This window comes from Platalea leucorodia (assembly GCF_965183815.1).
Source record: "Platalea leucorodia genome assembly, chromosome: 2".
Classification (NCBI taxonomy): domain Eukaryota; kingdom Metazoa; phylum Chordata; class Aves; order Pelecaniformes; family Threskiornithidae; genus Platalea; species Platalea leucorodia.
In genome coordinates, this window is record NC_138824.1 from 1,184,502 (window position 1) to 1,207,057 (window position 22,556).

The 22,556-nt window shown below is 67.9% G+C and overlaps 1 protein-coding gene across 1 annotated transcript in view; it reads left to right on the forward strand.

Annotated features, from left to right (window-relative positions):
* Positions 1-475: 475 nt before the first annotated feature.
* Positions 476-22,556, forward strand: part of PDE2A (phosphodiesterase 2A) — a gene marked incomplete at its 3' end in the record, with an annotated part of 28,591 nt that continues 6,510 nt past the window's right edge. Inside the window, exons 1-12 of the mRNA XM_082305003.1 lie at positions 476-600; positions 15,994-16,083; positions 18,138-18,226; positions 19,555-19,664; positions 20,701-20,756; positions 20,838-20,897; positions 20,999-21,158; positions 21,251-21,303; positions 21,769-21,843; positions 21,985-22,026; positions 22,133-22,201; positions 22,347-22,477. Of these exons, the coding sequence (XP_082161129.1) occupies positions 490-600; positions 15,994-16,083; positions 18,138-18,226; positions 19,555-19,664; positions 20,701-20,756; positions 20,838-20,897; positions 20,999-21,158; positions 21,251-21,303; positions 21,769-21,843; positions 21,985-22,026; positions 22,133-22,201; positions 22,347-22,477 (1,046 nt within the window). The 5' untranslated portion in view covers positions 476-489. The remainder of the gene's footprint in view (positions 601-15,993; positions 16,084-18,137; positions 18,227-19,554; positions 19,665-20,700; positions 20,757-20,837; positions 20,898-20,998; positions 21,159-21,250; positions 21,304-21,768; positions 21,844-21,984; positions 22,027-22,132; positions 22,202-22,346; positions 22,478-22,556) is intronic.

The window sequence follows — 22,556 nt, forward strand, 5'->3', positions numbered from 1 at the left end:
CCTGCCTCACACCGAGGACCTCCCCGCCCCACACTGGGGACCACCTGTTCCCCACCCCACCCCGGGGACCCCCCGCTCCTGCCCCACACCGGGGACCCCCACACTGGGGACCCCCCGCTCCTGCCCCACACTGGGGACCCCTGCTCCCTGCCCCATAGCAGACCCCCGCTCCCGCCCCACACCGGGGACGACCCCGCCCCACACCGGGGACCCCCCCGCCCCACAGCAGACCCCCGCTCCTTGCCCCATAGCAGACCCCGCTCCTTGCACCACAGCAGACCCCCGCTCCCGCCCCACAGCGGGGACCCCCCCGCCCCACAGGGACCCCCCGCCCCCCAGCGCGGCCCCCCGCCGCCGCCGCAGGCCCCGCCGCTCCGGCCGCAGCAGGTGCGGGGCGGGGCGGGGCGGGGCGGGGCGGGGCGGGGGGCGGCGGCCGCAGCCCGGGGCGGGGAGGCCCGGGCGGGCCGGAGCGGGGCGCGGGCGGGCGGCATGGTGCCGGGGCTGCGGCACCTCCTCACCGCCCTCCTGCACTTTTTCAGACGGGGCCAGCAGGTTTTCTTGAAGGTGGAGGACGCCGGGCACGGCTCCGAGGCGTTACAGGTAGGGACGGCGGGACCCCCGCGGCTGTCCCCTCGCGTCCCCCCACGCTCCCCTCCCACCCGCGACCCCCGACACCGACCCGCTTCCCTTCCCGCCCGCGACCCCCGACCCACCCCTCTCCCACCCGGGACCCCCGACCGCCTCCCGTCCCACCCGCGACCCCCGACCACCTCCCCTCCCGCCCAGGACCCCCATCCCATCCACCTCCCCTCCCACCCGAGACCGCCGACCCACCCCCTCTCCCACCCAGGACCCCCATCCCATCCACCTCGCCTCCCACCCGCGACCCCCGACCACCTCCCCTCCCACCCAGGCCCCCCATCCCATCCACCTCCCCTCCCACCCGAGACCTCCGACCACCTCCGCTCCCACCCGCGACCCCCGACCGCCTCCCCTCCCACCCAGGACCCCCATCCCATCCACCTCCCCTCCCACCCGCGACCGCCGACCCACCCGGGGAAGCAGGGACCGGGCCAGCCTTGCTGAGCCCCCTCCCCACCCGGTCGCGGGGGTCCCCGGGTTTATTGGGGGGGGACACACGCAGAGGGGTCTGGCGGTGGGGAAACTGAGGCACGAACCCGTCCCGGCGGGGCACCCTGCAGGCGGCGGGGAGGGCGCTCCCGGGGGCGGGGGGCAGCCGTGTCCGTGTGTCCGTCCCCCCCACTCGTCCCCGGGCCGCGCTGGGCTCCGGGTGCCCCCCCCGCCCGTGCCCACGCAGGAAGGAGGCGGCGGGGGGGTGCGGATCCCGCCGGGCCGGAGGAAAAGGGCTGGGCCGGGGGGGCCCGACCCCGCCATGGGCACCCGCCGGGACGCCGTAAGCCGCCCGGGGCCGTGGGGGGCCGGGGGGGCGGTGGCCTCGGGGCTGGGGGTCCCACGGGCGCCGGGGGCTTGGGGACGCGCTGCCTTTGGGAGAGCGGGCGCTGGGGGTACCGGGGTGCTGGAGTTGGGGGTCCCCGCCACGGTGGGAGCCCCGAGAGCTCGGCTGCGGGCAGCCCTGCCTGGCGAAGGCAGGAGCGGGCAGCGTGTCCCGCCGCGGGGGGCTGCGCTGGGACGGGGGGAGCCCGCGGCACCCCAGCACCCTGCCCCGCGTCCCCCCTCCCTCCTTGCGCGGGGTGCACGTTTTGGGGGTCGGGGGGCTGCACCCCAGCGCGGGGATGGGAAAACATTTGGTCCTTTGTGCTCCCGCGCCTTCAAACGCATCCAAATTTGGGGAAGGGGCGGCTTGGGGGGGGATTCACCCCAGCCCGGGGCGCTCCCACCCCCTCTCGCCGTCCGTCTGTCCGCCGTGCCGGATCCCTGCCCCGGGTGCCGGGCAGCGCCGATGGCGCTGGGTGGGGGAGCCGTGGCAGCGGCCCCCGCTGCGTGCGGCTCGGGGGGGCTCGGACGGGGCTGCGGGGGCTGCGGGGGGCTGCGGGGGGGGGCAAGGCCGGGGCCAGGCCGGGGCCCGGCTCGGCGCTGGGCGATGCAGGGAGGGAAACGCTCGCCGGGAGCCAGCCGAAAGGAGCCGAGCTGGGCTGGCCCGCGCCCCAGGGGGGCCGCTGCTCGGCGTGGGGTGCCCTGAGCCCCCCCCAGGGGCAGGATGGAGCTTGGGGACACTGGAGCTGTCACCCGGCACAGGGACGGGACGTGTGGCACCGTACTGGCCAGGGCGAGCGGCCCGCTCCGCGGTGCGGGGGTCCCTGGGACCCCTCTGGGTCCCAGCACCCGACCAGCCCCGTCCCGGGGGGTGCTGACGGCTGGGTGGGCCCCGAGCCCCGGCTGCAGCCCCCCGAGGGCACCCGGAGGGGTGGGGGGGACCTGGACGGGAGCCGCAACCCCTGGGCCCGGGGGGGCAGAAGCCTGGTTTTGACCCAGAGCAGTGGCCAGGTCTGGGGGCTGCTGGGGGGGCAGCGAGGAGGGGGGACGCGTGGTGGGGCAGAGCCGCGTCCCCGGCGTGCGAGGGCACAGCAGCACGGGGCAAAGGGACGCGGCAGGGACGGGCGAGGGATGGGTGGCGGGGGACAGCTCGTCCCCCCCAAAATGCTCCGGGACCCCGGTCCCTGGGGGTGCCCTGGGTGCTGGCAGCATTTGGGACCCCCATCCCCGAGCCGGGGGGGGGGTAGGTGGGGGGTAAACAGGGCTTGGGGCTTGCTTGCCCCCCCGACCGCCCCGCTGTGGGGTGAGGCTGAAGATGTCCGTGCCTCCTCTCCCTCCCAGCGCCGGCCCCAATGCAATTACCCGCTGACTGGCCCGTGAATCAACCCCTAATTGATACGTGTTCGCAGCCTGGCGGAGCAGGAGGGAGCCGGGGGGGCCCACGTTGCGCCCAGGGGCTGGGGGGGGGCCACGCGTGGGTGCTGCCCCCCATCCTACCCCGGGGGACGCCTTTGCCGACCCGCCGGGGCTCGGGGTGCCTCGGCCGGCAGCGCGGTGCCGCTCCTGCCTCAGTTTCCCCACGCGCGGGGCCGGGCGGGCTCGCGGGGCGGGGGCCGCGTCGAGGGCGGCGTGGGGACATGCGTGTGCGGGCGTTTGTCCCGGTGCTTCCTCCGGCGGACGCAAACACATCAGCAGGGCAATAAAGGGGAGGAAAGGGCCGCGGCGCACAATGCGGCGGGGACGCTTCTTTCCGTGACGTGGGACAGGGCCGGCTTCCCCTCCCACCCCGCCGAGCCGCGGGGCCGGGGCGCAGAGCGGGACCCCCAGCCCGGGGCAGGGGTGGGTGCACCCCAGCGGCCCCCGGGCTGGGGGTCCCCGCCGGCAAAAGTCTTTCTGCACGGCTGCTCCGAGGAGCGACTGCTGATGGGTGCAGGATCAGTCCGTGCCGGCGTTGTGGGTGCCCTGGTGCTGCTTTTTGGGGGGCTGTGGGGTTCAGGCCGTGGGTCCTGGCCCTTTCAGGCCCCATGGCATCACGGTGGGCTTGTGGCCACCTCCAGGCCCGTGGAAGCCAGGCTGGGGTGCAGAAATGGCCTGGCCACGGTGGCACAGCCCTGCGCCGGCTGGGGGGCTGCACGGCGAGCCCAGAGCCCGGCTGGGGTGTGGGTGCTCCTGCTGCGCACCGGGGATGGAGGAGCTGGGGTTGGGTGCTCCTGCTGCATCCTTAGGGATGGAGGAGCCGGGGTTGGGTGCTCCTGCTGCATCCTTAGGGATGGAGGAGCCGGGGTTGGGTGCTGCTGCTGCATCCTTAGGGATGGAGGAGCCGGGGTTGGGTGCTCCTGCTGCATCCTTAGGGATGGAGGAGCCGGGGTTGGGTGCTCCTGCTGCATCCTTAGGGATGGAGGAGCCGGGGTTGGGTGCTCCTGCTGCATCCTTAGGGATGGAGGAGCCGGGGTTGGGTGCTCCTGCTGCATCCTTAGGGATGGAGGAGCCGGGGTTGGGTGCTCCTGCTGCATCCTTAGGGATGGAGGAGCCGGGGTTGGGTGCTCCTGCTGCATCCTTAGGGATGGAGGAGCTGGGGTTGGGTGCTCCTGGGCGATGTGGAGGCGGGTTGGGGGCAGCTGGCGCTGGGGAGGGTTTGACCTCTGGTGTTTGCTGGAGGGGAGGAATTTCTCGCGCCGGGTCTGGCAGCGCGGCATCGTCCTCCCCGCCGCGATGGGCACCGCCGCCGACCTTGGCTCTTTGGAGCCGAGCTGAGACATTTTGCGGGGAGGTGCTGGCAGAGGTCCCCCGCCTGCGGGCCGGGGGTGGCTCAGGCGCCCGGCGGGCTCGCCGCGGGGACAAGGGCATCCCCGGCAGTGCTGGGAGGAGAGAGGGGTGAATTCAGCAGGGTCTTCGCGTCCATCCCATCCTGACTTGGTGGTCGGGGTGTTACTGGGGGGGGCTGAACCCTGGTCTCACCTGAGCCCCCCGAGTATCCGCAGCCGTGGGAAGGCTCATCCCTAGAATGGGCTCCGGGGCCGAGGAGCCAAACCAGCTCCGGGCCGGCCCCCTCGGAGGTGGGTCCGTGGACCTGGGGACCAGGCCGGGGTCTGGAGCTGCTGGATCTTTGCAGACGGATCTGGCCGCATCCCTACCCCGGTTGTCCCGTGGGCATGGAGCGGAGGACGCTGGGGACCTGCCCCGAGGAGGACGCGTGGGGAGGGAGGCGCTGGGGGACGCGGAGGGGAGCAGATGGGGAGCAGGGCTGGTTCCTGAGGCTCCCTGTTCTTGGTGCGGGAGAGGGGATCGCTGCTCCCAGCCCGGCTCCTGGAGCCAATCCTCCCTGGCAGCTGTGCGTCAGCCAGAGAGGGGGGTTTTCTCTCTGCTTTTTGGCGCGGGCAGGTCCCCGCAGGCGCATCCCTCTGCCACCCCTGTGCTGGGCAGGCTGGTGCCCACGGCTCTGGCGGGCGCACGGTGCCTGGCACCTTTGGGTGCCCTGGGCATGGCTTTGGGACCGGCCATAGACAAGGGGGTTGGCTACCGGACCCCCAGCTGGGTGCTGATCCATTAAACGCCGGCGCTGTAAACCTTCCCGCATGGGGAGCCATTAACGGGTGGCCTTGGGCTTCCCATGGCCGTGCCTCAGTTTCCCCATTTGAGTAGCAAGAGCCCCGCGATTCCCAGAGCCCTCCGTGGCAGCTGAGAGCTGGATCCCGTAACCAAACCCTCTTACGTACGGAAAATAAAAGAGGACCCCGTGCATACGGAGCAAACCCCCCGAGGGAGGCGGCTCTGCCAGCCCTGGCTGCCCGGGCCCTGCTCCGCAGCGCTGCCCCAGATTGAATTCCTCCCCAGCTGCAGATGGCCGGGAATTCAATTTTCCCAGATCCCATCAGAGGCTGATAAATGAGCTCCCTAATCACCGTGCAGATCCCATTAGCGCCAGCCGTGCCGGGAGGGGATGCAGGAACGCTGCATCCCCCTTCCCATCCCACTGCTCCGAGTCCCCCCCATGGGACCCGGCTGTCCCCGTCCCCCTTTCCGCATCCCCGGAGCGCCTGGGGAGGAGGCTTTGGCGATGCTCCCAAGCAGAGCCGGGCCAGGGCAGCCTCGGCACGGCTAATCCGCCAGAAAACATCTAGGAAAGTCCTTAAAAGCCAGCCGGGAGGTGCTGGTGGCCAGTGGGGACAGGAAGGGGACGGTGTGCCAGGGAAAGCCTTCCAGGAACGCCGCGTCCCAGGGATGCGCACGGTGCCAGCTCCCCTCCGGCACCGCTCGCAGCCGGGGCCCTGCGGCAGCGACGCTCGGCCCCGTGCCCGGCTCTGCCGCCGGTGCCAGCGCCCAAGGGCCGGCACCAGCCACCCTCCGCAGCTGGGTGCCAGGGTGGGCACGGTGGCTGCTATAAATCTCTGCATCCCTCATGGCCAAAGCGGTCGGGTCCCAGGGATGCTCCTAACGACGGAGCGGTTTCCCTGCGGCTGCCTCGGGAGGATGGGGAGGGCTCCGGGGCTGCAGCCGTGGCACGGGGAGGGTGTGCGGTGGCCGTGGGATGAGAGGAGGATTTTAGGGACCAGCGTCCCTAAACCCCCAGCCCATCCATGGGATCGCCCCCCCGGGTCCGGGCACCCCCCGGCCCATTCCGGCATTATTTATCGGCATCGCGGCCTTGCAGGGCGGGCAGCTCCGCGCTGGGAACAGAAGCGTGGCCGGGTCAGGTCCTGCGTCGCTGCGCCCCCGAAACGGGCTGGGGCAGGAGACGGTGGGCTGAGAGGGGTCCATGTCCCCCTCCCTGCCATAGACATGGGTCAGGGACAAGTGACACGGGGCTGAGAGGGGTCCATGTCCCCCTCCCTGCCATAGACATGGGTCAGGGACAAGTGACACGGGGCTGAGCGGGGTCCATGTCCCCCTCCCTGCCATGGGACAAGGGTTAGGGGCAGGAGACGGGGGACGGAGCAGGGTGCATGGTTCCATCCTCACCACGGGACACGGGTTAGGGACCGGTGACATGGGGCTGAGCAGGGTGCAGGCAGCGTTGCAGGCAGGGCAGGGCGGCTGCTGCCTGCAAGGTGCAGGGGGTTCCCCGGTGGTTCCTGGGGCGCAGCGGTCCCCACGGGCGGGCAGGGCTGGCGGAGCAGCCATCTATCTGCTCCTCGCAATTCGTTTCCCACCAAAATAACAACTTCCCTTCCCTTCCCTTCCCTTCCCTTCCCTTCCCTTCCCTTCCCTTCCCTTCCCTTCCCTTCCCTTCCCTTCCCTTCCCTTCCCTTCCCTTCCCTTCCCTTCCCTTCCCTTCCCTTCCCTTCCCTTCCCTTCCCATCCCTTCCCAAGAGACCCCGGCCCTTCCCAGCTCCGCTCTCGCTCTTATCAACAACTAATTAGCGGCAGAATCCGTTGGCCAGCCCGGCCGGGGCCTGCTGTTCCAAGAAGGCCGCGATGTTCTTGGGGACGGGAAATCCTTGAGGAGGACGGCCGCGGTCCCGGCCGTTTGTCCTGCCCGACAAAGGGACATCAACAGGAAGCGACCTTGACTCCGGCCCCGGTCCATCAGCGCCGGGAGGCGAGGCCGGGATGCGGGAGAACGACCTGGGGAGCATCCCCGAAGGTCGTGGGGGATGAGGGAGGTTGGAAAATTTGCTTGTAAAATTAAAAAACCCCGCTCGGAGACGGTGGTGTCCCCAGGGAGCGTTGGCCCACCGCGTCCCAGCAAATGGCCCCGTGCAAATGCGCCGTGCAAATGGTTTGCACTACCTGTGCAAACTGCCCTGTGCAAACTGCCCCGTGCAAATGGCCTGTGCAAGTGCCCCATGCAAAACTGCCTGTGTAAATCACCCCATGCAAACGGCCTATGCAAATGCCCCATGCAAATGGTTTGCACTATCTGTGCAAATTGCCCCGTGCAAACTGTCCTGTGCACAGCGCCCCGTGCAAACGGTCTGTGCAAATGCCCCATGCAAATGGTTTGCACTGCCTGTGCAAACTGCCCCATGCAAAGGGCCTGTGCAAACTGCCCTGTGCAACTGGTTTGTACTATCTGTGCAAATCACCCCATGCAAACTGTCCTGTGCACAGCGCCCCGTGCAAATGATCTGTGCAAATGCCCCATGCAAATGGTTTGCACTGCCTGTGCAAACCGCCCTGTGCAAACTGCCCCATGCAAATGGCCTGTGCAAGTGCCCCATGCAAACTGCCCTGTGCAAAGGGCCTGTGCAAACTGCGCTGTGCAAATGGCCTGAGCAAACTGCCCAATGCAAATGACCTGTGCAAATGGCATTGTGCAGATTGCCCCATGAAGACCACCCTGTGCAAACTGCCCTGCGCAAACAGCCTGTGCAAATGCCCCGTGCAAACTGCCCCGTGCAAACTGCCCCGTGCAAAGGGCCTGAGCAAATGCAGACCACCCTGTGCAGAGCGCCCTGCAGTAAGCGCTGTGGCTGCCCGCCGTGTGCCTGGCAGGGCGATGCCGTGCAGCCGCCGCTCTCCGCCAGGCTCAACTGTGATTATATTGCAGCCTCCTCAGCTGGGACTCACTAATAGACCAGGAGCACCTGAAATGGCTTTTGAAGTGCTATTTAAGGAGAAGCCAACAGCTCACGCCGGTGCAGTTAGGCAGCTCTTTGCGCCTGTTGGGTGGTGGTTAAGGCTGGGGTTGGTTTTTTTGTTTAAAGCTGGTCCTGCGCAGCTGCGCAGCTGGGGAAACTGAGGCAGGTGTGGGCGAGCAGGCCTCCTAGCGTGCTTTTTTGGGGCCGATGCCACAGGTTTGCATCCTCCGGCCCTGGGAAGCCTGAGGCCAGCATCGCTGGATGCCGGGGCGGCTCCGTGCCAGGCTGCTGCCCTCCAGCCCAGCTCCTCGGCCGTCTGCTGCACCAGGACCCCGGGCAAACGACCGCGGGGAGGCAAGAGATCTCCCAGAAGTGTTTCCTTCCCGTTTACGCTCATTATCCCCCTATAAAAGATGAGGTAATTAAGGAGCTACCTCGGGTTACAGGTTGTTGCTGCCTGATTAGATTAAAGCAATGTAATTTGGGACCAAAACCAGCTCTGTGATCCGGGATGGGCAGGCTGGGAAGGGATGGATGTCTTCCCGGCCGGGGTTGGGCAGAGCTGCTGGCTCTCTTCTCCGTCTCTCTGTCCGTCTGTCGCTCCATCGCTCCGTCCTCTGCTGCCCCGGACCTTGCCCAGCGCTTGCCCCAGGGATGCCGCCTCCGTATCCCCGCTGGAGAGGGATTCCCTGGGGAATTGTGGCTCTGGGGGCTGAGCGAAGGATCCTGGAGCAGCGCAAGGACAGGGTGACGGGGACGTCAGCCGTGTCGCTCAGCCCAGGGCAGCGCTGGCGACACCAACGCTGCCTGCGGTGGGACCTGCTGCCTTCAGGAGTCGCTTCCCGGCTCTGTGCCTCAGTTTCCCCACTCGCACCGCGGCGTCTCGGCCCGGCGATGCTCTCTGCCTGCGCAGGCCTCCTGCCTGGCCCTGCCTGCTTGTTGTCAGCTCGGCGTTGCTAACACACAGCCGGAGCTCGGCTATATTTAACCGCCCTGGCCGGGGCACGGAGCCGTGCAACTGCGAGGGGCGGCGGGGAGCAGCCCCCCGGGGAGGAGAGCGGGGCCGGGGGGCTCGGCATTGCCGGCGGCGAGGGGGAGGCGGGCGAGGAGGATGAATCACGGCTCGGGGATATTTTTAACACCGCCAGATTGCTCGGCAAGCGCTTGGGCAGGGCGATGCGGGCGCTGGGGCTGCGTGTTTGCTTGCGGCCGCCAGCTGCTGGGGCTCAGCTTGGGGGTCTCAGGGGGACCGGGGGGGGGGCTCGGCCGCTCCCCTGGGCTCCCGGGGTGCCAGCAGGGTGTTGTCACCCTGCTGCCGTGCATTGCAGAGGTGGCAAAGGCGGGGACGTCTGTCCCCGTGCCCTGGGAGACAACATTGGGTGCAATCGGTGGGGGCAGGAGGGGGTCCTGGCCCAGCATCTTCCTCTGCAAAGAGGAGGCGGAAGGGGAGAAGGTGCCCGGGAGAGGGGAAAGCGATGGGGAAAGCCAGAGCTGTGGCGTGGGAGAGGATCTGGGTGTCCCTGCCTGCAGATTCAGGGGCAGGCAGGGAGCCCCTGGGGCTGCCCTGGCCGGGGAAGGTGGCCCAAGCACCCGGGCGTCCCCGGGCTGGGGACGCGGGCACCGGCGAAGGGCTGTGCCGGCGGAGGCGAGGCTGCCGCCCAGATGGCAGCGAGCGGCAGCAGGAATACAAATGCGATTTGCTTTTTGCCTGTCAGACGGGAGAGCGTAACGAGATCCAGAGGCTGGCGGCTGCGGCCGAGCCAGCGCGGGCTAAAAATGCATCCGATGGGATGAACCCAAACGTGAGCGGGGCCGGGGGCTGGCAGGGGGGTCCTGGCTGCGCCGGGGCTCTGCCGGCTGCGGGGCTGCCATCTCTCACCCCATCTGCTGCTGGAGAGGACGTAGGGCAAGGCAATAAATGGGGCGATGGGGGGGCTTTTCCCTGCCCCAGACCCACACTCTCAAGCATCCCCGTCCCTTTGCATCCCGAGCCGGCAGCCGGGCGCAGGCGTTGGGCTGCGGCTGCCCACGGGTGGGGACGGTGCCCGTGGGACGCGGGTGGCGGGGCGGCGAGGCCTGTGGGCGCGGGGATCTGCGCGCTCAGCATCTCGGATGCTTTAATTTGATTTGGGTGCCCCAGCTCGGGGAGTGAAGTCGTCCAGACGGAGCGATGTCCGGCCTCATTGCGAAGGCGATCGCTCACGCGGGGGCTAATGTACTAATCCACTTCCAGAATTAATTGGGATCATTTCCCTCGCGTTCCTAGGTGGATAAAGTCCCGCGGGAGGGGCGGGAGCCGGGCTCTGAGGGCTCGCGGGGAGACGGACGCCTCCGAGCTCGAAGGGTCGCGGCGGTCAAATAATTTACGTGCAGCTTTTACGGCAAAGCTGGGCTGCGGGCTCAGCTGGGAGATGATTCATTTCCTTGAGGTTCCTTGTCCCCGCGGCGAGCAGGGGACAAGCACGGGGAAGGAGGCGGCGAGAGCCTGCTGCTGCAGCCTGGGCTGATGCCAGCATCCTCCCCTTGGAGCCAGCACCCGTGGGTGCTCCCACAGGGACGGCAGGACCCATCGGGGCTGCGGATCTGCCCCCAGCCCGGGACCCCCGTCCTCAGCCTGGGAGCCGGCCAGGACACCCAGCCCCGGTCCCCCTTGCAAGGCAGGGTGGGGGCCCTGCAGCCCGGCTCCACGTCCCTCCGGGAGCAGGGTGCTCCCAGGAGCGGGTATCACTGCCTTGCTTTCGGTGCCTCGGTTTCCCCTTGGGGCTGAGCATCCCAGCGGGAACCTCGCTGCGCTGGATCCGGCCTCTGCCCGCGCCGGGGGGTCTCCTCCTCGCCCTGGGGAGGCTCTGGGCAGGGGAGCATCACCCTGAGCTCCCCCACGGGGGGAAAACCGTCTCCGTCCATCGCCCAGGAGCGAGGCCGGGGGAATGGGCGCAAGCCCCGAGGTGTGAGAGCCAGCGAGCGCGGGTGCTGGGAGGGATGCGGGACCGCCCTGGCCTCCCTCCCTCCCCGTGGCAGGCGTGAGAGGAACCTTTCCGGAGAGGAAGCCGGCCAGGATGGGATTTCTCTATTCCATAAACATCCAGAGAGGCCGGGGAGAAGCCGAGGGGGCCGAATCCAGCTGCCGCGGCCGGCGGGGGTGAGCAGGGGGACAGATCTGTCCCAGAAGTCCCCACCCGGCCTGTGGCCATCCCTCCCCCAAAAAAGCCATGTTTTTGCTGCCGGCGAATTCCCTCCACTGGAAAAGACGCTTTTCCATCCCGGCAGGGTCTGTCAGAGCTTGGGGGCGCTGGGATGAGTCGGGGGGCCATGCTGGGGGTCCCCATCCTTGCATGGCTGGGTACGGGATGCTGCCAGCGCTCTCCGAAGGGAAAAAGGGAGAAAAAAAATCGGTGGAAAACAGGGTGCCATTTTCCACGGGGAGGAGAGCAGCCTGCGGTCCGGCCGGCTGGGCCGCGGTGAGGTTTGGCTCTGCCGAAGCCGCAGGGGTTTGTGCTGCGCGGGGCCGCGCTGTGCCCTGGCTCGTGTCGGAGCAAAGACAAATTGCTTACTCTAATGAGATGAATGGCTTCATTAATCACCCGGTGGCTCCGTCGGGAAGTATTGAGGCAGATACGGCTCCGGCGGTGTGCTGCGCCAGGGGATGCTGGCGTGCCAGCCGAGCGGGAGCCGGCAAAATCCCCGCTGGCACCGCGGTCCCATGGGGCACCTGGGGGGTCGGCGATGGCAAGTGGCAGCCAGTCGGTTTGGGTGTCTGGCAGAGCAAGACCGGCGTCCCCATCCTCCCAGGCCAGAGCGAAGGTGACACCGGTCCCAGGTCGATGGTCCCATGGGAGCACGGCTGCAGGGACGGGGGCTGCTCCCCTCCTCTAGCCTGCGCTGCAGGAGCAGCATCCTCAGCGCCTGGGGTTGTCGGTGATGCCCAGCGCTGTGCCACGTCCCCTGCCCCCCGGGTCCGGCCCCACGTCCCCCCCGGCGCCCGTCTGCAGGCATCCCGTTTCCACCCAGCGTTTTCCTACGGAGCTGCTCGGCACAAAGACCTGGGGATGAGGGTGTCTGGCTCTGCTCTGACAGCTGGGAAACGCGATCGCTCCGCGCTTCCCCCTGCGTCGTGGAAGTTCATTAACCCTCCGTGCCCCCACGGGAAGCGTTATTATTGCTCTGCCCTCCAGGGAAGCCGGGATGCGGAGTAGGCACGGGCAGCGGTGGATGGGGACGCCTCTCCCGGGAAGTGTTTTGGTCCCCTGCCCTGATGGGTGCAGGTCCGGGGCTGCGGTGAGCCCAGCTCTGGGGGTCCCGGTGGCATCCCCAGTGACAGGGACGGGGTGGCCGATGGCTTCGTCTCCCCGCCGGGAACTGGAGCATCCCACTGTGCCCAGGATGTATGTGCCAAGATGGCCTCATCCAAACACCCGGGCCCAGCAAAGAGTCCCCAGGAGCCGGGGACGCATCCGGAGAACCCACAGCTCCCAACTGCAGCCCCCAAACTGGGCTGGTGCCTGGATGGGGCCCATGGGGCAGAGTGCCAGGAGCGAGCGAGACGTGGGGGACCCGCGGCGTCCCAGGGGATGGTGTAGCAAGCTCGGCTCGCCATGCAAGTGCCCAGATTTGGAAGGCTAATTAGCCCCTTAATTAGGGTGCTCCCTGCCCACTTTGGGGGTGCGGGGGCACGGATCCTGCCCCCCATCCCACTGCTCTCCGACAGCCGCTGGGGAAGGATGCAGCGGGTGCCTGCTGCCTGCGCGTTGCCTGCGGTAGGGACCCATCCGTGGGAGCCAGAGCAGGGATAACCCCCTCCCCGTGCACTGCTGCTGGGGGGGCACCTGCAGGCAGCCGCAGGAGCAGGCAGCCTGCCTGCACCAGGTCACCCCGAGATGCTGGCAGCAGGGGGGACACCCCCATCCCATCCGTGCCCCCCCCGAGTTTGCATGTCAACCCCAGGGTGCGCCGGCAAACACAGGGACCCGGCACATCACCGCCTCCCGCACCCCCTTCCCCATCGGGAGGAGGAATTGGCGGGGGGATACGGGGAAAGCTGTGCCCCCGCCCCGTGCCCTGCGTGGCTCCCAGCTCTCCCCGTGCCCTGCGTGGCTCCCAGCTCTCCCCGTGCCCTGGGCGCCCGCCGGGACTCGTTGCTTCAGCTCCCAAGTGGGGTCATTAAATAAAAGCAATAAACAGAGCTGACAGCGGGGCCCCAGCCGGGCTGAGCCTGCCGCAGGATCGGCCCGGGCCGAGGCCATCGGGGAATACTATTTATGGCAATAAATGGGATGTGACCGGGGTGGTGGCCCCAGCCACGTGCTGGCTCCTTGCCCGGCGTGGAGCAGGGCTGCATCCTGGCAGCAAAAGGGGTGCTGAGCCCCCAGCCGCGGCTCCACAGCATCCCCACGGCTGAGCAGCATGGGGCGAGGGGCAGCTGGCAAAACCTCCCGCTCCGGGCTGGAGGAGCTGGGATGGGAGTGGGATGAGCGGGATAAGTGGGATTAGCGGGATGAGTGGGTTGAGCGGGACGAGCAGGATGAGTGGGTCGAGTGGGACAAGCAGGATGAGTGGGACAAGCGGGATGAGTGGGACAAGCGGGATGAGTGGGTTGAGTGGGTCGAGCAGGACAAGCGGGATGAGTGGGTCAAGTGGGATGAGCGGGATGCCCTTCCCAGGCCACCCTTACTCCCCCCGCCGCCTCCCCGTGCAGACAACACTCTCGCCTGCCTCCGCCGCTCTGTCTTCATCTTGGGGATGGTTTTTTTTTAGCTCCTGCAGCTTTTTCCACCCGCTCCGGGGACAGACCCGGATTCCCAGCCCTATTAAAGCCATCGCCTGTGTCCAGCTGCCACCTGTCCATCCCCGCGCCAAGCGTGCCACCGGCATTTGATGCTCCGAGCAGCCCCGGGGGTCCTGCTCGGGCTCTGCCCTGTCTCCCCCTGCACACGGTGGGGATGCTGAGCCACTGCGGAGGGACCAGAGGGACAGAGGGACGGCAGGACGGACACCCGGCAGAGGCCTGGCTGTATTCTACAGTGCATGTGTCTCCAGTGTGAGTAAGTGACTGGAGATGCAGCCCTGTTGGAATAACAGCCAGCGCCCATGTCTTCAGCTGGAAGCGCCCTCGCCGCCGCCCGGATCCGGCCCCGCGGCCGAGGATGCTCCCGGGGCAGGCGGGTGGCACGGCCCTGGCGAGGGGCTGCTGTCCCGGCCGGGGTCCCTGGGGTGCAGGGTTGGGGACGGTCCCCGGAGGGACCCCGCGGTGGCACCGGGGCCGGTGGGGTGGTCGGTGCAGCCGGGGATGGAGCCTGGAGCCACCCGGCAAAAGCAGGACTGAAGGAAGAGCAAATCCCGGCGCCATTAACTGGTGCCCGACTCGGAGCCTCCACCTATTCCCGTAATAACATCATCCTTATCCCGCTCTCCCAGATGAGGGCTGGAGGCAGGAATGGAGCTGGGGGGGGGCCCTGTTCCCCCCAGCTTTTCCGTGCGTCCGTCCCGATGCCTCCGTCCCTCCGTGGGGTCGTTAATCCTCAGGCGAGCTTTCAGCGCTTTATCCAACTCCGTTCATCTTCCCCTCCGGTGATTTATGGCGGCGCTGGCAAGGGAACGGCAGGAATTTTCCTGCCTGCGAGGCTCCCGCTGGGTGTCTGGCAGGAGCCGCGGCGGCGGCCACGGTTGCGCCCCGGCACCCTCCGGCAAACACACGGGAGGTGGGGGGGAGCGGAGACCCCCGTCCCCTGCACCCCACGGGTGCCCCAGGGCGGTGTGGGGTGGGGAGCAGGGGCGGATCCAGGCTGCCCCCCCGTTTATTAAGGCAAAGGAACTGGCGCTGACGCAAATATTTAAGGGCAGGGCAGCCAGATTTGCTGCCCTGCCTGCCCTGCCGGCCCTGCCTGCCCTGCCTGCCCTGCCCGCCCTGCCGGCAGCGTGGGCAGGAGCTCAGCCGTGCGTGGAGGGTTGAAAAAATCTGGGGATGAGGAAGGAAGCGACAGCGCCTGGAGGGAGGCAAGGTGTTGACGTGGCTAGTGCAGGTGTCAGCATGGCTAGTGCAGGCATTGGTGTGGCTAGCACTGGAGGTGGCATGGCTAGTGCAGGTGATGGCGTGGCTAGTGCAGGCATTGGTGTGGCCAGCGCTGAAGGTGGCATGGCTAGTGCTGGCATTAGTGTGGCTAGCACTGGGGGTGGTGTGACTAGTGCAGGCATTGACATGGCTAGTGCAGGCATTGGCATGGCTAGCACTGGGGATGGCATGGCTGGTGCAGGCATTGGCATGGCTAGTGCAGGCATTGACATGGCTAGTGCAGGTGTTAGTGTGGCTAATGCAGGCATTGGTGTGGCTACTGCAGGTATTAGCATGACTAGTGCAGGTTTTGGCAGGGCTAGTGCTGGGAGTGACTTGGCTGGTACAGGCATTGATGTGGCTAGTGCAGGTGCTGGCGTGGCTAGTGCCGGATTTGGTGTGGCTAGCACTGGGGGTGGCATGGCTAGCGCTGGCGGTGGCATGCCTGGCACAGGCACTGGCACGGCATTGGCACGGCTGGTGCAGGCACCGGCGTGGCTTACGCTGGTGTCGGTAGGGCTCACGCAGACGTCGCCGTGGTTCGTGCAGATGTTGGTGTGGCTCGTGCAGACGTCGGTGTGGCTAGTGCAGAGCCGTGTGTCCCCAAGCCCCTTCTTACGGCCACCATCCTGCAACCTCATCTCCCTGGGGACACCCTCCCGGTTCCCCGCGGCGGGGCCGGCTCTCCAGCCCAGTGCTCCCAGTACGCCGCTGCGCTGAGCCCAGTGCGCCCCCCACCCTCCGCTGTCGAAGCCTCCCCCACTTTTTGGGGCGCCCCTGGCTCCCCCCTGATGGACGTTGACCAAAAAGGGACGTTCTGGCCCCAAAAGGCGCTGGAGGCTGCTCCCGGGGGGTGATGGGGGGTCTGGGGGGTGCCATGGGGATGTGACGGGGGGACCCAGTTCCCCGGTGCCCCTCACCGTGCCCTCAGGCCACCGTAACCCCCCGCACCCCGCTCTGCTCTCTCCCCAGGACGCCCTGCTGAGCCTGGGGGCCGCGATCGACGTCTCGGGCCTGCGGGACGCCCTCCGCCATGCCCTCCTCTCCCTGCTGCCCAGAGCGGTAGGTGGGGGCGCGACGGGGCCCGAGCCGGGGGGACGCCCCCCATCCCAGCCCACGCCGGGGGTGGCGGGAGGGTGCTGTGCCCTGGGGAGCTGGGCGGGGGAGCAGAGCAGCCCCCCGGGGAGGCTGGGGGTTTGTTGGGGCTCTGAGACCCCCCCTGGGGCTGGGGGAAGCCCTGTGGCTGGGGGATTCTCTGCTGGCTGATGCTGAGGTTAAGCCTCGCCGGCCACCTCCCCGTAGCGGGCAGGGAGCAGCACAGAGCCCCCCCGGGAGCTGCAGGGTCCCTAATGCCCTTGTGGCCCCAGGGTGCTGGTGGCCCTGGTGCTGCTGGTGACCCTGGTGCTGGTGACCCTGGTGGTAGCACCAGGGTGCTGGTGGTCCTGGCGCTCATGGTGGCCCTGGTGCTGCTGGTGACCCTGGGGTGCTGGTGACCCTGGTGCTGGTGGTGGCCCCAGGGTGCTGGTGGCCCTGGCGCTCATGGTGGCCCTGGTGCTGCTGGTGACCCTGGTGCTGGTGGTGGCCCCAGGGTGCTGGTGGCCCTGGCGCTCATGGTGGCCCTGGTGCTGGGGGTGGCCCTGGTGGCAGCCCCAGGGTGCTTGTGGTCCTGGCGCTCATGGTGGCCCCTGTGCTGCTGGTGGCCCTGGTGCTGCTGGTGGCCCTGGGGTGCTGGTGACCCTGGTGCTTCTGGTGGCCCTGTGGTGCTGGTGGTGGCCCCAGGGTGCTGGTGACCCTCGTGCTTCTGGTGGCCCTGGGGTGCTGGTGGTGGCCCCAGGGTGCTGGTGACCCTGGTGCTTCTGGTGGCCCTGGGGTGCTGGTGACCCTGGTGCTGGTGGTGGCCCCAGGGTGCTGGTGGTAGCCAGGCCCGGGGCTGGCATCGTGCCAGCGCCGTACCACGGGGAGCCACAGCCACGGACCAAGGGCAGGGCTGGGGTCCCCGGGCCCCTGAGCCGTCAGGCAGCAGGGCTGGGGCGCTGCAAGGGGGGGCGAGGGAGCGTGCACGCGTGGGTGGGTGTGAGCAGGTCTGTGTGCACGGGGGCACGGGCAGGTGTGCTCACGTGTGTGCGTGCACAGGGGCGGGGGCACGTGTGTGTGCAAGCACGCGTGCAGGTCTGTGTGCAGGTGTGTATACGCACGCGTGTGCGCAGGTGCGCGTGGTGCGTGCGTGTGCAGGTGAGTGTGCATGCACGTGCACGACTGTGTATGCGGGTGTGTATTCGTGTGAGTGTGCACGTGTGTGGGTGTGTATGGGTGTTTCTGTACATGTGCGGGTGTGCACGTGTGTTTGTGCACACGTGAGGTGTGCAAGTGTGGTTACGTAAACGTGTGGGTGTGCACGGGTGTTTACGTACACGTATGGGTAGGAACGTGTGTGTGTGTGTGTTTATGCACGTGTGGGTATGTACGTGTGTTTATGTACATGTGTGGGTGGGCACGTGTGTTCGTAGGTGTGTGGCTGTGCACGTGTGTTTACGCACACGTGTGGCTGTGCACGTGTGTTTACACATGTGTGGTTGTGTACATGTGTTTACACACGTGTGGCTGTGCACGTGTGTTCATGCACACGTGTGGCTGTGCACGTGTGTTTACGCACACGTGTGGCTGTGCACGTGTGTTTACACATGTGTGGTTGTGTACGTGTGTTTACACACATGTGGCTGTGCACGTGTGTTCATGCACACGTGTGGCTGTGCATGTGTGTTTACACACACGTGTGGCTGTGCAGGTGTGTTCATGCACATGTGTGGCTGTGCACATGTGTTTACGCACACGTGTGGCTGTGCAGGTGTGTTCATGCACACGTGTGGCTGTGCACGTGTGTTTACACACACATGTGGCTGTGCACGTGTGTTCATGCGGGGGGGCAGTGGCTCTTGCCTTGGAAAAGCCCTGTGCTCCTGGGGAAACTGAGGCACGCAGCCGCTCCCCGGCCCCGGCCGGCTCCCGCAGAGCTGGGCGGGGGCCCGGGGGGCACAGGGGCTCGCCGGGCCGCGGTGGCCGGGGGCGAGGGTCCGGGGGTCCCCGTCCCTCAGCGCTGCCCGCTCTCCTCCCGCCAGGAGCACGTCTACATCTACCTGCTGGATGGGGAAACCCGGCTGATCTGCGACGACCCCCCGCACGAGCTGCCGCCCGAGGGGAAGCTCAGGTGAGCCCCCGCCCTGCCCCGTCCCGTCCCCGTCCCACCCCTGTCCCCAGCCCTGTCCCCGTCCTGTCCCCGTCCCATCCCTGTCCCCAGCCCTGGCCCTGTCCTGTCCCCATCCCCATCCCCATCTCTGTCCCCAGCCCTGGCCCTGTCCTGTCCCCATCACATCCCTGTCCCCAGCCCTGTCCCCAGTCCTGTCCCGTCCTGTCCCATCCTGTCCCATCCTGTCCCCATCCCCATCCCTGTCCCCAGCCCTGTCCCCATCCTGTCCCCATCCCATCCCTGTCCCCAGCCCTGTCCCCATCCCTGTCCCCGTCCTGTCCCCGTCCCATCCCTGTTCCCAGCCCTGTCCCTGTCCTGTCCCCATCCCCATCCCTGTCCCCAGCCCTGGCCCTGTCCTGTCCCCATCCCCATCCCCATCCCTGTCCCCAGCCCTGTCCCTGTCCTGTCCCCGTCCCCATCCCCATCTCTGTCCCCAGCCCTGGCCCTGTCCTGTCCCCATCACATCCCTGTCCCCAGCCCTGTCCCCAATCCTGTCCCATCCTGTCCCATCCTGTCCCCATCCCCATCCCTGTCCCCATCCTGTCCCCATCCCATCCCTGTCCCCATCCCTGTCCCCATCCCTGTCCCCGTCCTGTCCCCGTCCCCATCCCCAGCCCTGTCCCCAGCCCTGTCCCCATCCTGTCCTCATCACATCCCTGTCCCCAGCCCTGTCCCCAGTCCTGTCCCATCCTGTCCCCATCCTGTCCCCATCCCCATCCCTGTCCCCATCCCTGTCCTCATCCTGTCCCCATCCCTGTCCCCGTCCTGTCCCCGTCCCCAGCCCCATCCCTGTCCCCGTCCTGTCCCCGTCCCCATCCCCATCCCCATCCCTGTCCTCAGCCCTGTCCCCATCCTGTCCCCGTCCCATCCCTCTCTCCATCACATCCCTGTCCCCAGCCCTGTCCCCAGTCCTGTCCCCGTCCTGTCCTCGTCCCCGTCCCATTCCTGTCCCCAGCCCTGGCCCCGTCCTGTCCCCATCCCATCCCTGTCCCCATCCCTGTCCCCGTCCTGTCCGACACACACGCGCGCGCAGGGCCAGACACGCGTGCGCAAGGCGCTGTACGTGTGCAGGGGACACACACACGTGCACATAGCCCCACACGTGGGCGCAAGGCGCTGTACGCGCGCAGGGGACACGCGTGCCGACGTGCGCTGCGCAGCCCTGCGGCCTGCCCCCTCCCCTGCTTGCAGGCCCCCTGCCCGCTGGGTGCCCTGCCCGGGGCCCGGCGCGTCCCCCCGGGGGACGGGCGGCTCAGGGCGTCCCCGTCTCCCTGTCCCGGTGGCTGCAGGGATGCGGTGCGGAGGCAGAAGCGGCTGGAGTGCGGGGGGCTGCCCCCCGCCGAGCTCCCCGGCCGGCAGCTGGGGGCCCTGGCGGCGCCCCTGGCCCCCGGCATGCAAGGTGGGGGCTGCGGGGGGGCTGGGGGGGCACGGGGGGTGGGGGGGTGAATGGGTGGGCATAGGCGTGGATGGATGGATGGGTGGGTGGGTGGGGAAGGATGGGTGGGAAAGGATGGGTGGGTGGGTGGATGAGTGGGTGGGAAAGTTGGTAGGTGGGTGGGTGGGTGGATGGGTGGGTGGGTAGGTGGGAGAGTTGGTAGGTGGGTGGATGGGTGGGTGGGTGGGTGGGTGGATGGGAGAGTTGGTAGGTGGGTGGGTGGGTGGATGGGTGGGTGGGTGGATAGGTGGATGCATGGGTGGATAGGTGGATGGGTGGGTGGGTGGATGGATGGGTCAGTAGGTGGATGGATGGATGGATGGATGGATGGATGGATGGATGGATGGATGGATGGATGGATGGATGGGAGAGTTGGTAGGTGGATGGATGGATGGATGGATGGATGGATGGATGGATGGATGGATGGATGGGCGAGTTGGTGGGTGGGTGGGTTGATGGATGGGCTGGTCAGTGGATCGGTGGGACGGTTGGTGGGTGGGTGGGTGGATGAAAGAGTTGGTAGGCGGGTGGGTGGGTGGATGGGTGGGGGCTGGAGGGGTGGGCATACAGGTGGTTGGTTGGATGGATGGTGGGATAAATGGGTGGATGGGCAGTTGGATTGCTGGGTGGGTGCATGAATGGGCGGATTGCTGGGTGGGTGGATGGAGGGGTGGAGGGGGCAAGAGGCACACAGGTGGGTGGGTGGGTGCACATACAGGTGGGTGGAAGCAGGATGGAGGATGAGGGACAGGTGGGCATTGGGGCTGGGGGGTGCTGGGGGACAAGTAGGCGTGGAGGTGGACGGATGGATGGGTGGGTGGATGTGGGGTGGGTGGGAAAGTCGGTGGGTGGATGGATGGGAGGACGGCTGGGTGCGTGGGTGGGTGATGCATGGGGACATGGAGGGGACATGGGGGGGCCATGCACCCCGAGGGCTCAGTGCCACAGCCCCGGGCTGCCTCCGGTGCCCGCTCCGGACCGACCCTCTCTCGGCTTGCAGTGCTCATCATCCCGCTGGCGGACAAGGACAGCGGGGCCGTGGTGTGCGTCATCCTGGTGAGCGCGGGGACGTGGGCAGGGCTCTGGGGGACGGGGACGGGGCCCGGACACCGGGGTCCTCACGCCACAACCCCCCAGGTACACTGCAGCCAGCTGAGCGACTCGGACGAGCAGAACCTGCGTGCGCTGGAGAGACACGTGAGTGACCCCGGCTCGGCCGCGGGACCCGGCACTTGGGGACCTGCCACCCCCTGTCCCCCAGCCCCCCTGTCCCTTGTCCCTTACGCCTCGCCTCGCAGACCCTGGTGGCGTACCGGCGCCTGCAAGCCCTGCAGAAGCTGCAGCCCTGGCCCCAGGTCAGCCTCTCCACCAGCTCCTCCCAGAACTCCTTGGCCAAGCCCGAGAAGGCACCCGACAGCGGCTACAGTGACCTGGACTGCAAGATCCTGCAGCTCTGCGGTGAGGCTGGGGCGGGGGGCACCGGGGGGGGTGCGCGGGCAGGGGGAAGCCGGGGTGCTGAGCCCCTCACGGCGCTCTCGCCCCTCGTGCAGGCGAGCTGTACGACCTGGATGCCGCCTCGCTCCAGCTCAAGGTCATCAACTATGTGAGTAGCCGCCCTGCCGGCCCCCCGCCTCGCCCCAGGGCACAGCGGGGAGCCCCGTTTTATTGCCAAAAAAAAGAAAATCCCCCCAAACAAAGAAAAACCTCAAGCATCAGCTGTGCAGCCATCAGTAGTGACCAGAGTGAACAGCCTTGTCATAACCATCAATAGTCTTCAGAGTTAACAGTGCTACCTTAACCACAGAAACTCTAAAAGACAATCTGTGGGACCCCCTCTCGTGCTCTGCACAACCCTCAGTAGTGTCCAGAGTGAACAGCCTTGCCCTCACCATCAGTAGTCTCCAGAGTGAACCGGATCGGACACAGGGGAGAGGATCTAGGGGGGGCACCCTGCTGGCTGTGGCACGGTTGGGTGCCCTGGGCACAGGGAGGCAGAGGAGGGGCCAGATCCTGCCCTGGGGGGGCTTGGGGCAGGCTGGGGTGCTGACCCCCACCCCTCCGCCCCCAGCTGAAGCAGGAGACCCAGTCGCTCTGTTGCTGCCTCCTGCTCGTCTCGGAGGACAACCACCAGCTCTTCTGCCAGGTGGGTGCCACCGGGCCGGTCCCCCCCACCCCGACCCCCCGCCGTGGGGCCCGCGGGTCCCATTGCACCCCCCGGGCACAGCTCCGTGGGGCTCGGCCACCCTCCCATGGCAGCTCACCCCCCCCACCCCATCTCTTCCAGGTGGTGGGGGACCGCGTCCTTGAGGAGGAGATCAGCTTTTCGGTGAGCGGGGTGCAGGGGGGTGGCGAGGGGCGGGGGGGGACGGCGGGGGGGGACGGCGGGGGGGACAGCGGGGCCCCATGGGCTCACCCGTCCCCTCCACCCACAGCTCACCTTCGGGCGCCTGGGGCAGGTGGTGGAGGACAAGAAATCCATCACCTTGAAGGACATCAGCGAGGTGGGTGCCAGCTCTCCCGCCTTGGCTGGGGACTGTGTGTCCCCTCCTGCCCCTGGGGACAGGGTGGCCCTGCGGTGTCCCCTGGGGCTTCCCGGGGAGGGGTTGGAGGTGACAATACCGGCCCCATCTCGCCTCCTCCCCGCAGGAGGAGCACAAGCAGCTGAGCAGCATGTTGGGCTGCGAGGTCACCTCCATGCTCTGCGTCCCCGTCATCAGCCGGGCCACCTCCCAGGTGGTGGCATTGGCCTGCGCCTTCAACAAGCTGAGTGGGGAGAGGTGAGCAGCGGGGCAGGATCCGGCCCTCGCCCCGTCCCCTCTGCCCTGAGCTGGGGCTGGTGGAGCATCATCTTTGGGG